This window comes from Diabrotica undecimpunctata, chromosome 5, assembly GCF_040954645.1.
Source record: "Diabrotica undecimpunctata isolate CICGRU chromosome 5, icDiaUnde3, whole genome shotgun sequence".
NCBI classification, from domain to species: Eukaryota; Metazoa; Arthropoda; class Insecta; order Coleoptera; family Chrysomelidae; genus Diabrotica; species Diabrotica undecimpunctata.
In genome coordinates this window covers 72,047,958-72,069,577 of record NC_092807.1, presented here as the reverse complement: position 1 = coordinate 72,069,577, position 21,620 = coordinate 72,047,958, and the positions used below count along the sequence as shown (strand labels likewise).

Here is a 21,620-nt window from a genome sequence, read left to right as displayed (position 1 = left end):
AGGTTTAAGCAAGGTAACAACTTTGTCTTTGCTTTGATTGTCTGCAGACTTTGGATATCAGTAATTGTTGTGTTTTTGGTACAAATTTTATAATAAGCTTTGTGCTCAGATCCTCAGTCAGGAACCGTAATATTGTTCATTATATACGTAGATAGTGGATCCAAGCTCAACATAGTTGAAAGGTTACCTCAGCTGACTGGTTTTGTCCTCTCATTTAAGTTTTCCTTTACTTTCTTGCCGGCAGGGCACTTTTACATTTATTATGTGATTTTCAGGGATCCGTTTAATACCAAATACCCTAGGTTTGGCCCTCTATATGTTTTCTGCATTAGAAATACGTCACATTTGTGCTAAGCGCACATGTCTGATAAAGTTAAGTAAAGTAAAGTGTCTTTATCTCTAGATATGCCCTTAATATTTATGGACATAATTAGAATAGTTAATCCTAAAAAGGACCGATTTGACAAAAATCATATTGAACGGGTGATTAGCCAATTAATTAATTATTCATTACCCAGAGTACGTCCGATTACGGTGGTCTTATTAGTACTTAAATTTTCGTAAAGGCTTCTCTTTTGAAACCCATAAGAAATGGCTAATCTTTAACTTTTCATTAAAAATTTTAATTTTACATACTGTTACTTTTCGACGATATTTCGAATCAGATGTATAGTAATCACCGTACTTAATATAGAGTCTCTTTGTGAAAAGTAAGTGAGTTTATCATATCGGTGACAACTCATATATGGATAATAAGGACATAAACGGGTAAAATAAGTGTACAAAATTTCTAAAAAATATATCGGCGCTATTGTTCAGGAGATGGGTTTATCCCAGAGATCAAAGGTTACATGTATATTAAAGGTTCTGTTTACATATTTTCATTACTAAAAAACTATATTTAAAATAAAAGCCTTAAGGTATTTTTAGATTCTACGGAAATGAGAATTTAGGGAAATCAGCAAATTAAAAAATACAGCCATAATTCTGAATGACCAACTTGAGAGAAATAGTTGTCCCCTCTTCAACTTATTCAGTTATAGGCTATAACATGTAAACGCATACCTGTTTTATTGTCAGATAAAATAAATTTCCATCAAGTAACGGTCGAATCAATCACTTACTTAAAGAGTAGGAAAAGACATGTTTATGCTTTAGAGTACGGGTATTTTACTACAAAGTACCCTTTGCTTTTGACAATTAGTTTCTCACTTTCTCAGCGATGGATCTCCCTTTCCTCATCAATAATGTTCTCGCTCGATACTGTGTGAATATCTTATTCTACGATAGTTAGATTTCACTATATGCTCTACATTTATTGGCAATACTTCTTATGTCTTTTCTAGTAATACTGATCTAATTAATATCTGAGTTTTACTTACATTGTTTTGTCAGCGTTCTCGTCATGTATCCAGTCAATAGCATTGGTTTAATCACTATTTTATATATCCCGATTTTACGGATTCGTATTAGACTTCTGGATTTAAAATTGTTATGAGGGTTATATATACATCAGTTAGTTACCTGAATATTCCATTTTATTTCTTATGTGACAACGTTATCTACGATACCCAAAATGCTGCAATATTTCAAAATTATATGGGTTTATTGTTACGTTATGCCCCACTCTACATCCTTTCTTTTGTATGTTAAAGAATATTTATTTGGCTTTCTGATTACTGACTATTAGACCGTTTCTTTTTGCTACTTGTAGCATTATTCTATAGCATTCTAATATTTAATCTATGGATTAAACCGGATAGCAAATAGATATTCTTCACGTTCTCAGAGAAATAATATTCTAACATATAAAATCCTATTAAATTTCCAAAACCTTCCTTGAATATTATGTTCACTTATGAGGGGCAGAAGCAATATCAGTACTATAATAAGGCGTATAGTCCTGGACTGGCTAATCGTTGGATAATAGGAAACATGAGTGTAGCAGTTTTAATGCTTTCCTGACTGCTACCTGGGATCGGGGAGCAGAGATATCAGTACCAAGTTAAGGCATATAGGAATTGTTGCTTGAACTTTATTATTATTAAATAGCACTATATTTCCTAGTAAAATCGTCATGACTTTACAGTAAGACAAATATTCGAACGTTGGTTATGGAAACGTTAAGGACTTACCACCGAGTTCCCTATGTCGATATCCCGCAAAATCTTTGTAATAATGATAACCGAACCAAAAAAACAGAGATTAAAATAGGCGCCAAGAAACTGTGTTATAAAACAGTCGAATAAATACAGATTCTCGATTTAAATATTCAAAAAATTTATGAACAGCTTAGTAAAATAGAAATAACGCATATTTAAGATGCAATCCATGAATGGACCAAGGTATAAAGCACTCCTAGCATATGCTAATGATATTGATTTCATAAGAAACTCTCTCCCGTCCGCAAACGACATCTTTAACAAAGTGAAGAGAGTACGAAAAATGTTTCACTTAAAATCAACAAAATGAAAACCAAATACAAGCGAATCAAGAGAAGAGAGCAATTCAATACATCTAGATAAAATAATAAAGTCAACAACTTCAATTTCGAAAGTATGGAATACTTTAAATATCTTACCAAGACGCCAAGAATTGAGATAAATAATCAAGACGACAAAGAACATTTTAAATTGATAAATCTATACGATTTTTAACAATACATATTTATAGGTCATTTTCAGAGCCAACGTGCTAATTGTATGTAAAATGAAACTTTTTAAGGTTTTTAACGTTTGTATGAAAGATAAAACCGTATGAAACATGACCGTGAAATTTATATACCAATCTATAAATCTCTTTTAAAAGAATACTGACACCTATACATTATCACAATACTACATATCATAATACTAAAAAGTCTGTTATTTTAATCTAAGAATAGCCTTTATAATTTACGAGAGATTTAATTTAATGTATTTAAAATTTTCCAGGATCCGGTATTGTAATAAGAAACAAAATTTCACTACAAGGCATGAAAGCGTGTTAAATTTGACTTTAGATATTCTTTTTGAGATTTAAAGATTTTGTCTTTCTACCCAAGACTTTTCTTCCCTCTACTCTTCCTTGCATGATGACGCGTAGAAGAGAGTATTTATCGTTTCGAACTATGTGGCCCAGATACGATGTCCAGATAGACAATTCGTCTTAACGCTTTTTCGTTTGAGACTTTTACAGTCCAAGGAATTTTAAGAATACGCCTATATAGTCACATTTCGAATGCCTTTAATTTTTTTACAGATTTGGCTTTCAGGGTCCAAGCTTCTACCCCATAGAGCAGTTGCGAACATACATAACATTCGACGATCTCAATCTAATAACCATACTTAATTTCTTATTTGTAAACATTGACTTTTATCTGTTTAGTTGAGTTCTATCTTTTTGCTTTATCTGTTAATGATTTTTATAAGAATTTGTAAATCATCTATATTTTCTGTCATAATTGGGGTTTAGTATGCAAATTTTTTGTTATTAATGATGCTCACTCCATTCCTTACTTCTTTCCCATAGTGTCTCCTAAAATATTAGTTGGGAGTACACATTAAATAATTGTGGTGACAATTCACATCACAACACACATCTCTTGCTGACTCCTTTTTAAATTTCTGCTTGATTTGTCTCATATTTCACCCGCATTACCGCTGTTTAATTTTAGTAGATTTTTTATTAAATTAATATCTTGGTATCTAGGTTTATGTGTTTTCATGCATGTATGGGCTTACCAGGTTGAACTGTGTCAAATACTTTTGAAAATCTATATTAGATAAGAATACGTTTTCATTATAATCTCTGCATTTTTGTAATAGTACCACCATTGCGCACAATTCCTCTTTTGTTCCCAATCCATCTCTAAATCCAAACTATGTGTTGTCCAATTGTTCTTCACATTTTTTATTGACAGACGATTTAATGTTGTTATTAATCGGATGACATTTATGACTTTTATTAAATTTTGATAATCGTTACAAATCAAGTCTTTTAGTGACATATTATTCTTTTAATTTTTACTTCTCATTTAATGTCTATATTTTGTTAGTTATTTTTAGAGTAAATATATGATGACTAAAAACGAATTGATCAAGAGTAGTGAACTATTCTATGAAGCTACCCTTCACGACGCCATCTTGTGGCGCCAGTTCCGTGACGCTCACCTCAGCATTTTACTGTAGAGAGAAAAAGTAATACAATGCCAGTATAGAAGCTTTGCTTTAAAAATATGCCATAAGCAAAGATATAAAAGTATTCTTGTCATTATATTATATTGCATACTGTATTATTAACAAAATTTTTCATAACACATTCTGATATACGCTTTCTCTTGCCGCTAACGAACAGAAGTTTTTATTAACTTTTCGGTAATATAATTATGTAGGTATGTATATTTTTAACTTCTTACCATAATGCTAGAGTACAAAAGTAGTTATACTCTACTGTATTTTTTTCGTGGGGGTTCTATTTTTTAACTGTGTGATGGATTCTTGTATTTCAGTTCGTACGATTTGCGTTAATTAATTTAATGATATTTCTGGAGTTACAAGTGTATACTCAGTTTCTGTTGTTCCGTTTATTTATCTGAGATATGTTATTCATTCTTTTCTAGGGATGTACTTAATCTCAATCAATTCTTTGATTTCGTTTTTGCCCTCTTTCACATCTGTTTCAAACCATCCGGCGGACTTTTAGGTCTTCATTTTATATAAGCATTTTTTTTCTTAGCATTTTACTTTTACCTCTATTAATAAAGTGTGTCTATTTTTCTTTCTCAAAGAGCCTCTTTTATTTTTGTTTTTATGTTGGTATTATAATTTTTCAAATTAATTCGACATTATTCCCACTTGATTCTTTTGTTTCAGTTATTGCTCTTGACTAATTTGACATTTTTTTCCTTCAAATCATCAAATTTTTATAAATTGTTTATATGTCGTTGTAGTAAAATTCATATTTTCCAATAAGCCTAACATATGCAGCAGCGGTGTCATGAAACCGAAATAATCCAGTTGTGCATAACGTTTTTGCTGATAGATTTACAAATAAATTTTCAAACACATCAAATTGATCATCCTTTTTACTTTCGTATACGCTCATACTTATCCAAATTAAATTTTCAATTTCCAAAAACTTATGATACCTCCTCAATCCACAACCCTGCGCCACGGACAATATCTTTTCCGGCTATCGACATCAGTCTAACAAACCTATCTCAGTTAGTTTCAAATTGTCGTCAATTACAACCATCTTTTCGGCTGAATTATTCGCAATTCTAAAAACACTATCGTTAGGTAATACAAAACAAAAACCAAGAAAGATGTATAATAATCAAAGATTCTCTAAATTCATTATCCTCACTGACTCAATTGTACTGTGACAACCCCCTTTTACTTCTTATTAAAAAAGAACTTAAAAACATTTCAAATAAGAACATCCAAGTTCATTTTTTATGGGTGCCTTCTCATGTCAGAATTGAAGGTAACGAAGTTGTAGATAAACTAGCTAAAAAAGCACCAACTAACCTGATGTTCGAAGAAAGTAACATAATGGTACAAAACGATTTAAAACCATACTTAAAACAAAAAATAATTCAAAAATGGCAACAAACTTGGAACAACACTCCATTAAGGCTATACGAAGTTAACAAATATCCATATCTTTGGAAACCAAAAGTAAAAGACAGAAGAGAGCATGTGATACTTACCCGTGTCGTCTCCGGTGTAATTAATAAACGTATGAAAAGTCGATAGCATCTTGGTGCAAGTTTCCATGTTTATTAATGTCTCAAACTATTGCGCAATATGTTGCAATATTGCGTAGTTAGCCGGTACGCTCTTAATGTGGCATTGTCTTGAAAAAGATAATGCCTTTATGGTTTATTTACTTTTGTAGAAATAAAACACAGGTTTTCTAAGAAAAAAAAAACTCAGCTTCAGAGTCTTAGAAAATTCGCAGAGCCCTTCGAGCAAAGTGCTCTAGGAAGCTACCCTAGACGGGTAAAACCATACTGACTTGAGATCCGAAAATGTCCCATATTTAAAGATAAATTAACTTTTATATGAAACTTTTTCACTTCGCAACCAATTAAATTTAATTATAAGTTCCAGAAGGAAGGGCGATGCACATCGAGGTGCGTGATTGGTGGCACCTAATGACACCCGTCTCCGTATCGGCCAGACACGACTTACTCATGGCTATTTACTACAGCGCAAAAATAAACCAGTTTGTGAAGTTTGCAACCATGTTCTAACGGTAAAACATTTTTTAATACAGTGTCCTAAATATAACAGTGAACGACTCAAATATAGCATACCCAACTGCCCTAGAAGAAAATACAGATACCCAAAGAATAATTTCTTATCTTAAAGACTGTCAACTTCTTCATAAGATTTAAAACATACATTGTAATACACATACATATTATTATTATTAATTGTAAACTAATATATATACACTATTTGTATCAACTGTAACATTAATCTAAATACGCTAATGCCTCTGCGTGGTAGATGCGTTTAAGAAAAAAGGTATTTTTATTTGATTATAGATTATATTAGATTTATATTAGATTAGATATTCAGTTTTGTGACAGCGCCTGTCTTAGACAAATTAAAGGAGCGCTCCTAAGATTTTTCGGGGGTTGGCTTAAAATTAATTCGTAGTTTATTTTTATTATATTTAAGGCATCATTTAGATTTTTTTTCACTTCAGCAACAAAAGTTTTGGTTGTGCAATGTATCGTCTACATGAAAGTCCTAGTATCTACTGGTATCGGTTAATCATTTGTGTAAATGTAATACAGTGTAGGTGCCATTACGCTACCCCAAGCGAGACCATTCATCTGCGTTCTTCATCTTACCATGAATGATACGAAAATTTTCTGTTCTGTAGATATACGCGGATAAAACACGTGATGTTTTTATATAAGGCGATGTCATACAGTTTTGGAGAAATGTCCTCTAATTTAATATGTCGTAAGTGGCATTTAGATTGACAAATACCACCCCTGATACCCGATATCTTTTGTACCCGTTGTTGCTTTTTGCAAAAACGGGTACGTTATTAAGTACGTTAATAAGTATTACGAATAAAAATAAATAAGCAAGAAGAATATAAATGATCTATATTTAAACCAAATGACAAAAAAAAAAGAATATTATATATACATTTACTTCTAAATTAAATATTAAATTTTGATATGCCTGACAGCGAAAGATACAAAAACAAAATTATTTAAAGTTGAAATAATGATAGCTTGTAAAATAAAAGCACAAAGCATTTAAAACAATAAGACCGAACATATTATATGTAATTGTAATAGATATGTTGCCGAGAATCAAGTTACACTAAGGTACCGAAATATTTCTTCTTTTAGTATCTGCCATAAGTGTATCCATGTGTTTATGTGTATCTAAAATATAGGATATTGAATTCCCTACATTTAAAAATCGAAATACTGAAATTAGACAGTAAAAAATTGCAATTTTAAGAATGATTTATAAATTGTTATAATTCAAATTTTACTACTTCATCAAACAAATATTTTATTCGTCATAAACTATGGCAATCGAAACATCGGAACGTACATTTATAATATAATAAATGTTTCAGCGCCACCATAAAATATTTAACTACAATAACCAAGTACGTATTTGTGAAATTCCTCGATGATTAAATTAATTGATATTTAAATAAATTTGAAGTTCCAAAACGTACCTGCTGTAAAATTTCAAAATCTACGACTAATCAAATTATTGGCAACATCGGAGGAGTTTGGTTGTGTACGCAAAGAAATGTATACGGATCCCAAAAGTGTTTTAACCTATTACGGAGTCCACTTAATCCGACGTGTTGGATTGATATGATAATATATATATATATATATATATATATATATATATATATATATATATATATATATATATATATATATATATATATATATATATATATTTGGAATATATTCAATGGTTGAATAGCAGAGGTTTTATCGGTCAATAATTGGCAAATAAAAGACGTCAACTACTTTATTGCTTTATTTGAATACGTTTCGCTTTTATTTTTAAAAGCATCATCAGTTCACTACAAATAAAAAAGATTTTTGAATATAAGTAAACAAACCAACAGGGTTCATACTTACAAAAACAATTTGTAGGGTTTTTTTTTTAAAGATGTTATAAAAACTCTACGATAACTTAACATTAAAGATTAAAAACTAAACGGGAGAAACGAAACAAAAAATACAAGAAAAACTGTAAGAACATTAGTTCATTTAATTTTAACCGATGGCTTCATTTGAACGTTGGTTTAAGCTCTTTCGAGGGTCAAACCACACTAATCTTTTCGATTGTTTTGGATCGGCTCGTCATAATTTTCACATGTGGCTTGTTATCGTCCATGTGTTTCTTTGGAATGCATGGTGCAGAATACGATTTTCGAGGGAAGACCTTTTTTTTAAAAAGGATTTATTCATTCCTTTTTCTTTAAAAAACAAACAAAAAAAAAAAAAAATATATAATAAATATATAATATATAATATATATATATATATATATATATATATATATATATATATATATATATATATATATCATATCATATAATATATATATATATATATATAATATATATATATATATATATATATATATATATATATCTACGGCATAAAGTAAACTCCGCCCATGTTAAAATTAAGGTTCAAGTGAGCTCCATGGTGAAGTGGACACCGATATACGGAGCTCACTTGACCATTTCATAATATTGGCTGTGTCGATTCGTTAACATGTCTACTTTCATAATTTTTCAAAATTTTGTAGAGTCCATAAGTACCCCTGTATCATAAATGTATATCGCTTAGTTCACGTGTATATATTATAGGGGTCGTTCAGGTCTTTTTCGCTGTATATTGGAACCATAAGTATACCGGTTTAAGTAAGCTCTGATAGTTTGGCAACTATGCGATTAAGCCGTATATTTTCAGCGTATATTCTAAACGGTTCATACGGACTCCTTAGTCCTTATTTTGTTATCATTCATACGCATTACAGTATGTAATAGATATGTCTACTACCAAATACCTGTTTTTGGTAGGTACGTGCTTTTCTAAAAATAGCTTTATAGATACAAAAGGATTTCGTTACCAAGTTGGATGTTTTTTTCATATGCGGAAATTTTCTAATGCATTTTGTTAACGTCAGTATGTCTTTATACGTTTTATTTAAGAATCCGATTAATATGAACTTGATTTATTTCATTCATCTATTGTTTTACGATATCTTGTAGCTTCTTTATTATTTTATTTCTGGTTTTGTTTGTGTACTACATATTATTTTGGATAAGTTATCTTAAAATAAATATTTAAGTGCTAAAATAGATATTTTTGTGTAAAAATGGATAGTAGTCCGCAAAAAATGAAAGAATGCTTAATTTATCTAGCCAGAATATATCACTTTACCAATATTACATACTTCTGAATGGTAAGGTAATTTAGGGGTAATATGTAATCAATATAAGTGGAGTTAGTGTCCAATTTGCAATGATCTTTATAAGCAATAGCTTACTGACTGTACTCTACATGTTCAGTTTAAATAATTAAACCTTGTGTCTTCAGAAAAGAACAATTTAAATGGCAAAGTCAACTAAGAAGGTGTGAAGAATCTTTTATCACCCCACATTCACACAAGTTAACCAGTGTTTGCAGGCAAGAGTCCTCCCGAGGGTTCAGATGGCGAGGATTAGCTTATTTTTTTTTGGTATATCTTACACACGTGTTGATCTGGCCAGTTTTTTCTCGATTTTAGTCATAAAATGGGCTTGTATTCGTGGAGTACATGTTGCGAATCTAGATTTTGTTTCTTTCGTTACTAAGCTACTTATCTTCGAATATTAGGTGTCTTGGTAGCTACGATATTGTAGAGCTTATGCATGGATGTGAGTCTTAATATCCGCTGAATTTGGATGACTAATTTGTAGCTAAATCTACGTGTTAAGTATGTGTTGGTGTCATTCATACTGGCAAGGTATATTCGGCAGCAGAAGCATAGAATGCAAGCGTTTACGTTTTAAAGGTGGAAGGATGTGCTTCTCATTTTTAGCTGACAAGTTTGCGGAGAATAATACTTCTGATCCTCAGTGTGCCTTTTAGTTATGAACAAAGTTCTGTGAATGACTAAGTGTAATACAAACTATCTTCAACATATTTATAGCAAGTCCAGAGTATAAGGATTTCATGGCACTATTGGATGTTCATATTTGTGAAAACGTCTGTGTTGGGGACATTAAAGTAGCACATCTGAGTTTTTCTGAGGTTTGGCTTAAAAATGATTTATAGCATATTTTTATTGTGTTTAAGGCATGATTTAGATTTTTCTCCACTTCAGCAACAAAAGTTTTTGGTTGTGCAATAATAGATGTATCGTATACCTAATAAAAGTCCTAGTATTTACTGGTATGGGTTGATAGTTTGTGTACATGTTATACAGTGAAGGTGCCATTAAGCTACCCCAAAGGAGACCATTCTTCTGCGTTCTCCATCTGCTATTCTTACCATTAAGAAATACCAAAAATCTTCTGTTGTGTAGGCATACGCTAGTAAAACAAGTAAGTTTATTACATAAGGAGATATCATATAGGTTTTGAAAAAATGCCCTCTTATTTAAGGTGTCGTAAGCTGCAAATTGCTGCTTAGATTGACAAATACCACTCCTCATAACTGATATCTTTCGTACCCATCTTTGCTGTGTTGGGCAAGATTTAGTATTTGTGACGTACATGATCTTCCCTGTCTGTAGCAACTTTTGTCTTTTAATTTGAGTTTTTCTTCTGTTTTACCTCTTGAGGAGTATTTTGTTAAGCAAAATAAATATATTCACCGATAGCTTTTGTAGTCATTGGAGTTTTTGCCAGGTTTAAGCAAGGCAACAACTTTGTCTTTGCTTTGTTTATCTGCAGACTTTGGATATCAGTAACTGTTGTATTTTTGGTCCAAATTTTATAATAAGCTTTGTGCTCAGATCTTCAGTCAGTGCCGTACTATTCTTTATTATATACGTAGAAAGTGGATCCAAGCTCAACATCGTTAAAAGGTTCCTTCAGCTGACTGGTTTTGTCCTCTCTCATTTTAAGTTTTTCTTTGCTTCTTTGCCACTTTCACATTTATTATGTGATTTTCAGCGATCAGCTTAATACCAAATACACTATTTTTTGCCCTCTATGTATTTTCTGCACTAGAAATACGTCACATTTGTGCTAAGCGCATATGTCTGATAAGGTTAAGTAAAGTGAAGTGTCTTTATCTCTAGATATGCCCTTAATATTTATAGACATAATTAGAATAATTAATACTAAAAAGGACCGATTTGACAAAAATCATATTGAACGGGTGATTCTGATTAGCCGATTAATTAATTATTTATTACCCAGGGTACAACTGATTACGGTGATCCTATTTGTACTCAAATTTTCGTAAAGGCTTCTCTTTTGAACCCCATAAGAAATGGCTAATTAACTTTTCATTAAAAATAATTTTACATACTCGACGATATTTCGAATCAGATTTGTATAGTAATAACTATAGTTAATATGGAGTCTCTTTGTGAAAAGTAAATGAGTTTGTAATATCGGTCACAACTCATATATGAATGATAAGGACATAAACGGTTAAAATAAGTGCACAGAATTTTAACTAAATATATCGGCGCCATTGTTCAGAAGATGGATTTATCCCAGAGATTAAAGGTTACATGTATATTCCAGGTTCTATTTACGTATTTGCATTACTAAAAAAGTATATTTAAAATAAAGGCCTTAAGATATCTTTAGATTCTATGGAAATTAGCAAATTAAAAAATACAGACATAATTCTGAATGACCAAATTGAGACAAACAGTTGTCTCAAGTATTGTTTATATTGTAAAGGTCATTATCATAGTATAGTCAGAACGCAACAAGGTTCTATTGGCTTTTCTGCTTTTTGTCTCCTCATTCCTATTGAAAACTTAGCCAGGTAAATAACGTTTTAAAAATATATGTCAATATTTCAGAAGGGCCTTTCCTAAGATAACTTTTATTAAGCCTAGTTCGTTTGACTATATGTAATGGATTTGATAGTTCCCAACAGATAAGTATTGATTGTAGGTTGGATAGCAGTTGGTTGTACAGGCATGTATTGATAAATATGATGGGTCGGTAGGTAGTCCCTTCCACAGGAATAAAAATTAATGGAGAACCAATATCTAGCATAAGATATGCATATGACACTGTCCTACTGGCTGATACAGACACAAACTTACAGAGGGTTATAGACCACCTTAAGGATGCTTGTCGAGAGTTTGGAATGAAGATCAACGAAAAAAAAACAAAAGTAATGGTGATCCAAAGAAAACAGAATATCCCCTTACCTATAAAAATAAATGGGAATATTTTAGAACAGGTAAACCAATACAAATACCTTGGCTGTTGGATTAATTGCAAGCTGGACCCAGAACAAGAAATTAAAGCGAGAATTGCTCAAGCTAGGGATAGTTTCTTTAAGATGCGCGTTCTATTCTGCGATACACATATAAATATTAAATTGAGATTAAAACTTGTAAAATGTTTTATCTGGTCTGTTCTTCTCTACGGAGTCGAAACATGGACTTTAAAAATAAAGAGCCTGAATAGAATCGAGGCATTTGAAATGTGGGTGTACCGTAGAATTTTAAAAATTCCTTGGACAGCACGAAAAACAAATGAAGAAGTACTAGCGAGACTCAATTTAGAAAAAGAACTATTGAGAACAGTCAAAAGAAGAAAAACCAGTTATTTAGGGCATTTGTTGCGCAACGAGAAATACTACATCCCTCAGTTGATAATAAAAGGCAAAATAGAAGGAAAGCGAGGAATTGGAAGAAAAAAATTGTCCTGGTTACGTAATATCAGAAACTGGACAGGACTTGGATTTGAGGAACTCCTAAGAACAGCTGAAGATAGACAAACGTTTGCCACCATAACCGCTAACCTCCATTGATGGAGACGGCACTTGAAGAAGAAGAAGTAGGTAGTCCCATTATTCCTAAATCTGACCATATGTTACCTCCCCTGTTGATTCGTGGACGTCCTAAGGGCATTTTTTCTCTCGGGGCATTCTCAAAGTTTAACTTGGCAATGCAGTTATTAGAAAGCCTTTGGATATAGCCAGCGTAACTTTGGCGTTGAGATTTAGTCTCGTGTATGACGTTGTGATATCTTTATATATCTGTTAGACCTTGGCATTAGTTCCGGTTCGGTATTGGTTAGTATTCGGATCTTTGTAAGTTGGAAAATAATTCTGATAACTTTTCTAGTAATCCTGATCTAATTAATACCAAAGTTTTACTTACATTGTTTTGTCAGCGTTCTCGTCACATTTTCAGTCAATAGCACTGGTTTAATCACTGTTTTATATATCCTGATTTTAGGGATTTGTATTAGACTTCTGGATTTAAAAGTGTTATGTGGGTTATATTTACATCAGTTAGCTAGCTGAATATTCCATTTTATTTCTTATGTGACAGCGTTATCTATGATACCTAAAACGCTGCAATCTTTCAAAATTATATGTGTTTATTGTTACGTTATGCCCTACTCTACGTTCTCTCTCTTGTATGTTAAAGAAAATTTATTTAGTTTTTTCATTACTTACTATCAGACCGTTTTTTACTGCTAATAGCATTATTTTATAGCATTCTAATATTTAATCTATGAATTAAATCGCGATAGTAAATAGATATTTTTCACTTTTTTGGAGAAATAATATTCTAACATACAAAATCCTATTAAATTGCCAAAACCTTTCTTGCATATTATATTTACTTATGAGGGACAGCAGCAATATCAGTACCATAATAAGGCGTATAGTCCTGGACTGGCTAATCGTTGGATAATTGGAAGCATGAGTGTAGCAGTTTTAATGTTTTCGGGACTGCTACCTGGTATCGGGGAGCAGAGATATTAGTACCAAGTTAGTGCATATAGGAATTGTTTATTAAACTTTATTATTATTAAACTGCACTATATTTCCTAGTAAAATCGTCATGACTTTACAGTTAGACAAATTTTCGAACGTTGGTTATGGAAACACCATGTACATACCACTGGATTCCCTAGATCGACATTCAGCAAGATCCTTTTAATAATGATACGGGAGTAAAAATATAAATATTTGGGAGCTTACATCAACAAAGGATTAGATTCAGACTAAGAAATCAGGGTACGAATAGAAATATCAAGGCCAGCGTTCTTAAAATTCAAGCAATTGTTCTGTGACAAAAATCTGAATACTGCGCTGAGACTAAGGTTTGTTGAATGGTACGTCTGGTCTCAATTATTGTACGGAGTAGAAATATGGACGGTATTTCTCAGATTCTCGATTCAAATATTCAAAAATTTAGTGAACAGCATACTAAAATGGAAATAACGTTTATTTAAAATGCAATTCATTAATGGCTCAAGGTACAAAGCAGTCCTAGCAACTGCTAATGATATTGAGCGTATAAGAAACTTTCTCCCGTCCGCAAACGACATCTTCAACAAAGTGAAGAGAGCACGAAAAATGTTTCACTTAAAATCAACAAAATAAAAACCAAATACAAGCGAATCAACAGAAGAAAGCAATTCAATACATCTAGATAAAATATTAAAGTCAACAACTATAATTTCGAAAGTATGGAACACTTTAAATATCAGATTAATAATCACGGTTAATAATAATGTTGTAAAAACAACCTGTTTAGTATTGTTATCGTATATAAGTTGTTCTATTAAATTGTGCGCTCAGATCGTCAGCTCTCGTGTTAACGTGTGTGCGACTGATTTCCGACATAAGGGACCCGTCCTCCCCTTGTTATATAACTTAAGATAGTCAGTGCCAATTTGCCTCTCGGCAAGTAAAGGCCGGGTGTGTATGATCCCGAAAAGTACGTAAGCCGCGTATGCGCTATCGTGAGCCGGTGTTTTCAGTGTTTTGTGTTAAAACGTATATAGTTGGTCTCTCTCAATTTTATCATTTCATGTATATCTGTTACTTCCTCCCCGCACTCACTGTAAAGCTGATATTTGTATAACTCTTTATGTAATAATCAGAATTGCGATAATTGTCAATGTTTGAACCAGCCCTTAAGTCTATTGTGTAAATAAATCGAAGGAAAATACCTCTTAATTGTTTTATTGCTTCAGTGGTCCTTAATAAATATTTTGAAGCAATTAGGTGTTCAAATACGCCTCTCTTAAATGTGGATAGTTTGGCAACAAAGTTTACCCTTTCCACCATTTGTGGTCTCTTCGAACCGAATATATTGTTTATCGCAATTCTCGCTCTGATTTATCTTCATAAATCAAATTAATTTTCTCTTATTTTAATTCTCTTCCCATAAAAATTAAAATAAACTCATTAGTAAGTGCTCTTCACAAAATAAAAAACAATCTTCAAGTGTTTGAAGTGTTTATCTCAACTAGATTTATCGCTCTTCGAGGTGCATCTCAAGTGAAATTGCTGACAAGAAACATGTGATGTGCTATGGATTTTTTACGATTCGTTTCTATTTGGTGAGTTCGTTCCAAGATATATTTTTATAATCACGCGTACAGGGACATTCAAAAGTTCGAACGCATATTATTAGTATACAGGACGAGTTTATATTTCGCAGGATTCGTACAGACATTATTTTCTGAGACTCTTGTTTATTATACGGGGTGGACTAAGCTGTGTTTTAGACTCTAAAATTTTTTATTTCTCGTGTATCTCTCATAGATAAATATCTCGCAAAGCTTTCGATACATCTCTAACCGCAATGGATCAATTGAAGAAACAACGCAAACCGTTGAAATAAAAAATCTCTCGTATCTCTAATTGGTTAAGGGATAACTCTGCTCAAGAAACGGATCCCTTGCAGTTTCAACTCCGTCGTACTGAATTAACGAATTGTTACGCCAAATATGATGACCTCATGGATCAGATTGAGGAACTGGACGAAGCAAACACTGAAGAACGCGATAGGAAAGAAATTGAAGAAAAGTACTTCTCAACTCTGGCAGGTCTTCAACATAGAATGGAGATGCTCCAACCTCTTTCACACCAGTCCAGTTCCACTTCTCCACGTTTAGCTAGTGCTAAAGTGACTCTTCCCGAAATTAAAATTCAAACCTTCTCAGGATGCTTCTCAGAATGGAGTGCATTCTATCAGCTCTTCGAGACGTTAATTATCAACAACCCAAAACTCAACAACGTCCAGCGTTGTGTTTATCTCAAATCTTTTCTACGCAACGAACCTCTCCAGTTGGTAGAAAACATCCAAGTTTTAGAAGAAAACTTCCAAATCGCGTTAGACACTCTTCGACATCGCTACGAAAACAAATCGCGCGTAATTAGTTTGCACATACAGCGTCTTTTGAAAGTTCCATCCTTAGTCAAAACTAATGCAAAGGCCTTACGTGAATTTTTGGTCACCGCAAAACAGACCTTACTCGCGCTAAAAAATATGAATGTACCCATCGAGCATTGGGATCTCTTATTAATAGAAATATTTTTGCAAAAAGTGGACTTTACCACGCACGGGTCTTTCGAATACGAGTTAGGGTCAAAAGATATTCCCACGCTAAATCAATTCTTTGATTTTTTAGAAAAAAAGTGTAACAATATGGAAAAGTTAAACTCCTCAGATAATAACGATAAAAAAGTTATTAAAACAAACTCTAAAACGGTTCTCTTCTCTTCGGCAAATAATAAAACTAACTCGTACTTTAAAACATGCGTATTTTGTAATAATGCTACACACACTATTTATGCATGCACAAAATTTGCTAATCTTTTCTTACAGGATAAGTATAAATTTGTTAATGAAAACAAACCATGTCGCAACTGTTTAGGAACTAAACACTTTTCTCAAAATTGTTCGTCTCAACGTTTATGTGGTATATGCAAGAAAAGGCATCATACACTTCTGCACAATGACCATGAAAATAGCTCTTCTTCTAGTAGATCTTTTCAAAGCCAAAATCACGCAACCTCTCGCAATGTACACTTGGTCTGATGGTTAGCCGGTCCAAGTAATTCTCTCTCTCTCTCTCTCTGAATCTTAAACCTCTCAGGTCTCAAATGTGATGACTTCTCTCTCTGCTCTGTCAATAAAGCAGGATGTTCTGCTGGCAACCGCTCTAGTCACTATTTATTCAAAGCATGGCGTACCCATACACGCTAGATGTATTTTAGATAGTGGATCTCAGTCGTCATTTGTCTCTAAAGATTTGGTTCAAAAATTAAATCTCTCTCCTTACAGCAAAAGGTTACAAATCTCTACCATCTCTGTATAATGGTTTCAAAATCTCCTGTGCTATTTTAGACAACATAACTTGTAGACTCCCTCAGGTATCCATAAACAGAAGTAAATTTAATATCCCCTCTACAGTCACTCTCGCAGATCCCACCTACTCTGTCCCTGGAAATATAGATCTTCTTCTTGCCAGTGACATATATAGCGAGTTGTTATCGGATGGTTTAATACGTTTAGGTAAAGGACTCCCTGTTCTCCAGAACACACACTTAGGGTATATTATGTTTGGTTCTTTACCTCCTTACGCACTTCACAAAGGAATTTATCACTCACAGTTGTCCCCTACACAGTCAAATGTCTCTTTATTTGTCCAGTCCACATCTGAGGAAGATAAGCTCGATAATATAATTCGACAATTCTTCGAAGTCGAAGAAGTGACCCCCTCTGTTAAAATCTCCTCCTCTGAGGATCTGGCTGAACAAATATTCACTGAAACAACTCAAATTCTACCTTCTGGTCGGTTTCAGGTAAAGCTTCCTCTCATTTCTGAAACAGCACATAAAATGCTGGGCAATTCTTACAATATGGCTAGGAAAAGGTTTATTAGTTTAGAAAATAAACTCTTAAAACACGAAAATGTATACTCTCAATATAAAGCATTCATCAATGAATATGTTTCTCTTGGACATGCCAAAAAGGTTCCTCTTTCTCTCACAAATGTGCACTTAGATAATAAATACTTTTTACCTCATCACTCTGTCATAAAAGAAGAATCATTAACTACCAAATTACGGGTGGTTTTTGATGGCTCCATGAAAAGTTCCAGTGGCTATTCTCTTAATGACATCCTGTTGAAAGGAAAAACTCTTCAGCCTGAACTTTTCGACATTCTCCTTCGGTTTAGATTGTATACCTATGTCTTCACTTCCGACATACAAAAAATGTACAGGCAGGTACAAATTCATCCTGATCACACATTCCTGCAGAATATCCTCTGGCGGGATTCTCCAGAACAGGACTTCGAATGTCTTGAGCTTCAAACCGTAACTTATGGAACAAAAAGCGCAAGCTTTCAAAGTACTCGTTGTTTGATGGAATTAGCTAAAACTCATCAAAACAACTACCCATTGGCCTCCGATGCTCTCTTAACAGGCTGCTATGTAGATGACATTCTATATGGGGCCAATGACACGCAAACTCTTCTTAAGGCTCATAATGAGATAACTGACCTACTCAACAAGGCATGCATTTCTCTTCATAAATGGTGCTCTAATTCAAAAATGTTTTTGGAAAATGTTTCTAGTCTCTCTACAAACTCTGCCTATGTTATTTCACCAGAGAATGCTTCTAATAAGGTTTTAGGTCTCTGTTGGAATCCCAGTATTGATACATTTTCAATTTCTGTACCTCAATTATCAATAAAAGATAATTACACAAAAAGGGAAGTACTCTCTATTATCGCTCAAATTTTTGATCCACAAGGGCTCATTAATCCCGTAACTGTTCTTGCTAAAATTATTATGCAAAAAATTTGGATTTCTAAAATTAATTGGAATGACTCCGTGGATTCAAATATTTTAAATGAATGGTTGAAGTTTATAACTGATCTCGCTGCTCTCAAAGACATAAGCATACCCAGATGTCTTTTCTAATGTCGTGAAATCTCTTCTATTGAAATTCACTCTTTTTCTGACGCAAGTTTGAAAGCATATGCTGCTTGTTGTTATATACGGGTTATCTACAAATCAAACAATGTCTCGTGCTCTCCCATTGCTTCGAAAAGTCGTATTGCTCCTTTAAAGACCATAACGCTTCCAAGGCTGGAACTTATGGGTGCTTTATTGGCTAGCAAGCTCACCACAAAGGTAGTTGATATCATAAAGGATAAATTGCCCTCTATTACCTCTATAAACATGTGGAGCGATTCTGAGATAGTTTTGTCATGGCTCAGATCACATCACTCCAAATGGAATCAATTTGTCGCCAACAGGGTATCTCAAATTCAAGAAAATTCTTCTCACTCTCATTGGAGACACGTAAAGTCTAAAGACAACCCTGCTGACATCCTCTCCAGAGGAATGATGCCCTCTAACATACTCAACTCCACTCTTTGGTTTCACGGTCCTCAGTTTTTGCAAACATTTGACCTAAATTTGTCTGAATATAGTCCGAAGTTTAATTCTAATAAATTACCTGAAGAAAGAAAAGTTGTTCTTCACACTCGAAGTGCTCAATTTGATTTCTTTGTCATGCTTTCTGAAAGGTTCTCCAGTTTCACGAAATATGTAAGGACTATAGCTTATGTACTCAAATTTGGTAATAACGCAAAGTCTGACACTCAAAAATTATCCGGTTCACTTGAAGTATCTGAACTTCAAAATGCCGAAATGAAAATTATAAAATTATTGCAAAACTCAAGTTTCTCCTCAGAAATTGCTGATCTCAAAGGCAATAAGATTATTTCTAATAAGTCTCTCTTACAATTTGCTCCTTTTCTTGACAAAAATGAAATGCTCCGTGTAGGTGGACGTCTTAGGTATTCCGAAGTTACCTTTGATCAAAAATATCCTCTCCTCCTCCCCTCGAAAAATCATGTTGTTCGTCTAATTCTCAAAAAAGAACATCTTAGGCTCTATCATGCAGGTCCTCAGAATACTCTCTCTCAAGTTCGCCTTAGATATTGGCCCTTGAATGGTCTACGGGAGATTAAGAGGATAGTCCACGAATGTCATGTTTGTTTCAAGTTTAATGCCAAACCCTTAGCTCAAATCATGTCTGATTTACCTAAGGAACGCTTATGCTCTGCTCAAGTTTTTGCTCATGTAGGTTTGGATTTTGGTGGTCCCTTTCTAATAAAGGCCTCTAAACTTCGTAAAAGTCCCTTGATAAAGTCATACATAGCTCTATTTGTCTGTATGTCCACACGTGCGGTTCATATAGAATTAGGCAGTGGGCTCACATCAGAAGCGTTTCTTCTTACTCTCAAGCGCTTTATCAGTCGAAGAGGTCTCCTTCAGACTATATTCTCTGATAATGCGACAAGCTTTCTTGGGGCTAAAAATCAGTTATTCAAACTATATAATTTCTTGAAAAATAAGGATCTAACTCTTCTATTCAGGCATTTTTAGCCTCCTCCCAAATTCGGTGGAAAACAATACCACCCCGATCTCCTCATCATGGAGGACTCTGGGAGAGCGCTATAAAGAGCGCTAAATATCATATCTATAGATTGTTGGGCAATCTCAAAATTACATTCGAGGAATTCAGTACCGTGCTTACCCAAATTGAAGCCGTACTTAATTCTCGGCCCATTTGTGCCCTCTCTAATGATCCCTCCGATTTCACATATCTTACCTCTGGTCACTTCCTAATTGGAAGGTCTCTCACCTCGCTACCCGACCAGGAGTATACATCTATCCCGGAAAATAGACTTAGCATCTGGCAAAATCTCTCTAAGCTCCAGCAACTTTTTTGGAAAAGGTGGTCGACTGATTATCTGAATCGACTTCAGAATCGTCCAAAATGGTTTCTCCCATTCAAAAATTTAGAACCCAATTACCTTGTGTTAGTTAAAGAAGATAATCTCCCTCCTCTCTACTGGTCATTGGCACGAGTGATGGATGTCTTTCCGGGTAAAGATGGCCGAGTGAGAATTGCATCTGTTAAAACTAAGGATGGGATTTTCAAACGCACGATAACAAAATTGTGTCCCCTTCCTGGTGAAGGATTATGTTAATGTTATTAGGTTTAGTACTTTTACTCATATTTTGTTTGTATACTATTACTCATATTGTTTTTTTTATGTACTCTTTTCTTTTTAACGCTTTTTATAATGTTAAAGCTAGTGCTTCAACTGGGGGCAGTATGTTGTAAAAACAACCTGTTTAGTATTGTAATCGTATATAAGTTGTTCTATCAAATTGTGCGCTCAGATCGTCAGCTCCCGTGTTAACGTGTGTGCGACTGATTTCCGACATAAGGGACCCGTCCTCCCCTTGTTATATAACTTAAGATAGTCAGTGCCAATTTGCCTCTCGGCAAGTAAAGGCCGGGTGTGTGTGATCCCGAAAAGTACGTAAGCCGCGTATGCGCTATCGTGAGCCGGTGTTTTCAGTGTTTTGTGTTAAAACGTATATAGTTGGTCTCTCTCAATTTTATCATTTCATGTATATCTGTTACTGCCTCCTCGCACTCACTGTAAAACTGATATTTGTATAACTCTTTATGTAATAATCAGAATTGCGATAATTGTCAATGTTTGAACCAGCCCTTAAGTCTATTGTGTAAATAAATTGAAGGAAAATACCTCTTAATTGCTTTATTGCTTCAGTTGTCCTTAATAAA

The 21,620-nt window shown here is 33.5% G+C and overlaps 1 protein-coding gene across 1 annotated transcript; it reads left to right on the top strand.

The window, feature by feature from the left end:
• Positions 1-15,953: 15,953 nt before the first annotated feature.
• On the top strand, positions 15,954-20,404 carry LOC140442263 (uncharacterized). Its single transcript, XM_072533339.1, has 3 exons — positions 15,954-16,635; positions 17,283-18,517; positions 19,079-20,404. The coding sequence occupies exons 1-3, from the start codon at positions 15,954-15,956 to the stop codon at positions 20,402-20,404; spliced, it is 3,243 nt and encodes a 1,080-aa protein (XP_072389440.1).
• The last annotated feature ends 1,216 nt before the right edge of the window (positions 20,405-21,620 follow it).

Coding starts and splice junctions, on each gene's coding strand:
- LOC140442263 (XM_072533339.1), top strand. CDS start 15,954: ATGGATCAGATTGAGGAACTGGACGAAGCAAACACTGAAGAACGCGAT. Junction 16,636..17,282: donor TGATTTTTTAGAAAAAAAGT/GTAACAATATGG, acceptor CTCTCCTTACAG/CAAAAGGTTACAAATCTCTA. Junction 18,518..19,078: donor TAACTGACCTACTCAACAAG/GCATGCATTTCT, acceptor GCTCCTTTAAAG/ACCATAACGCTTCCAAGGCT.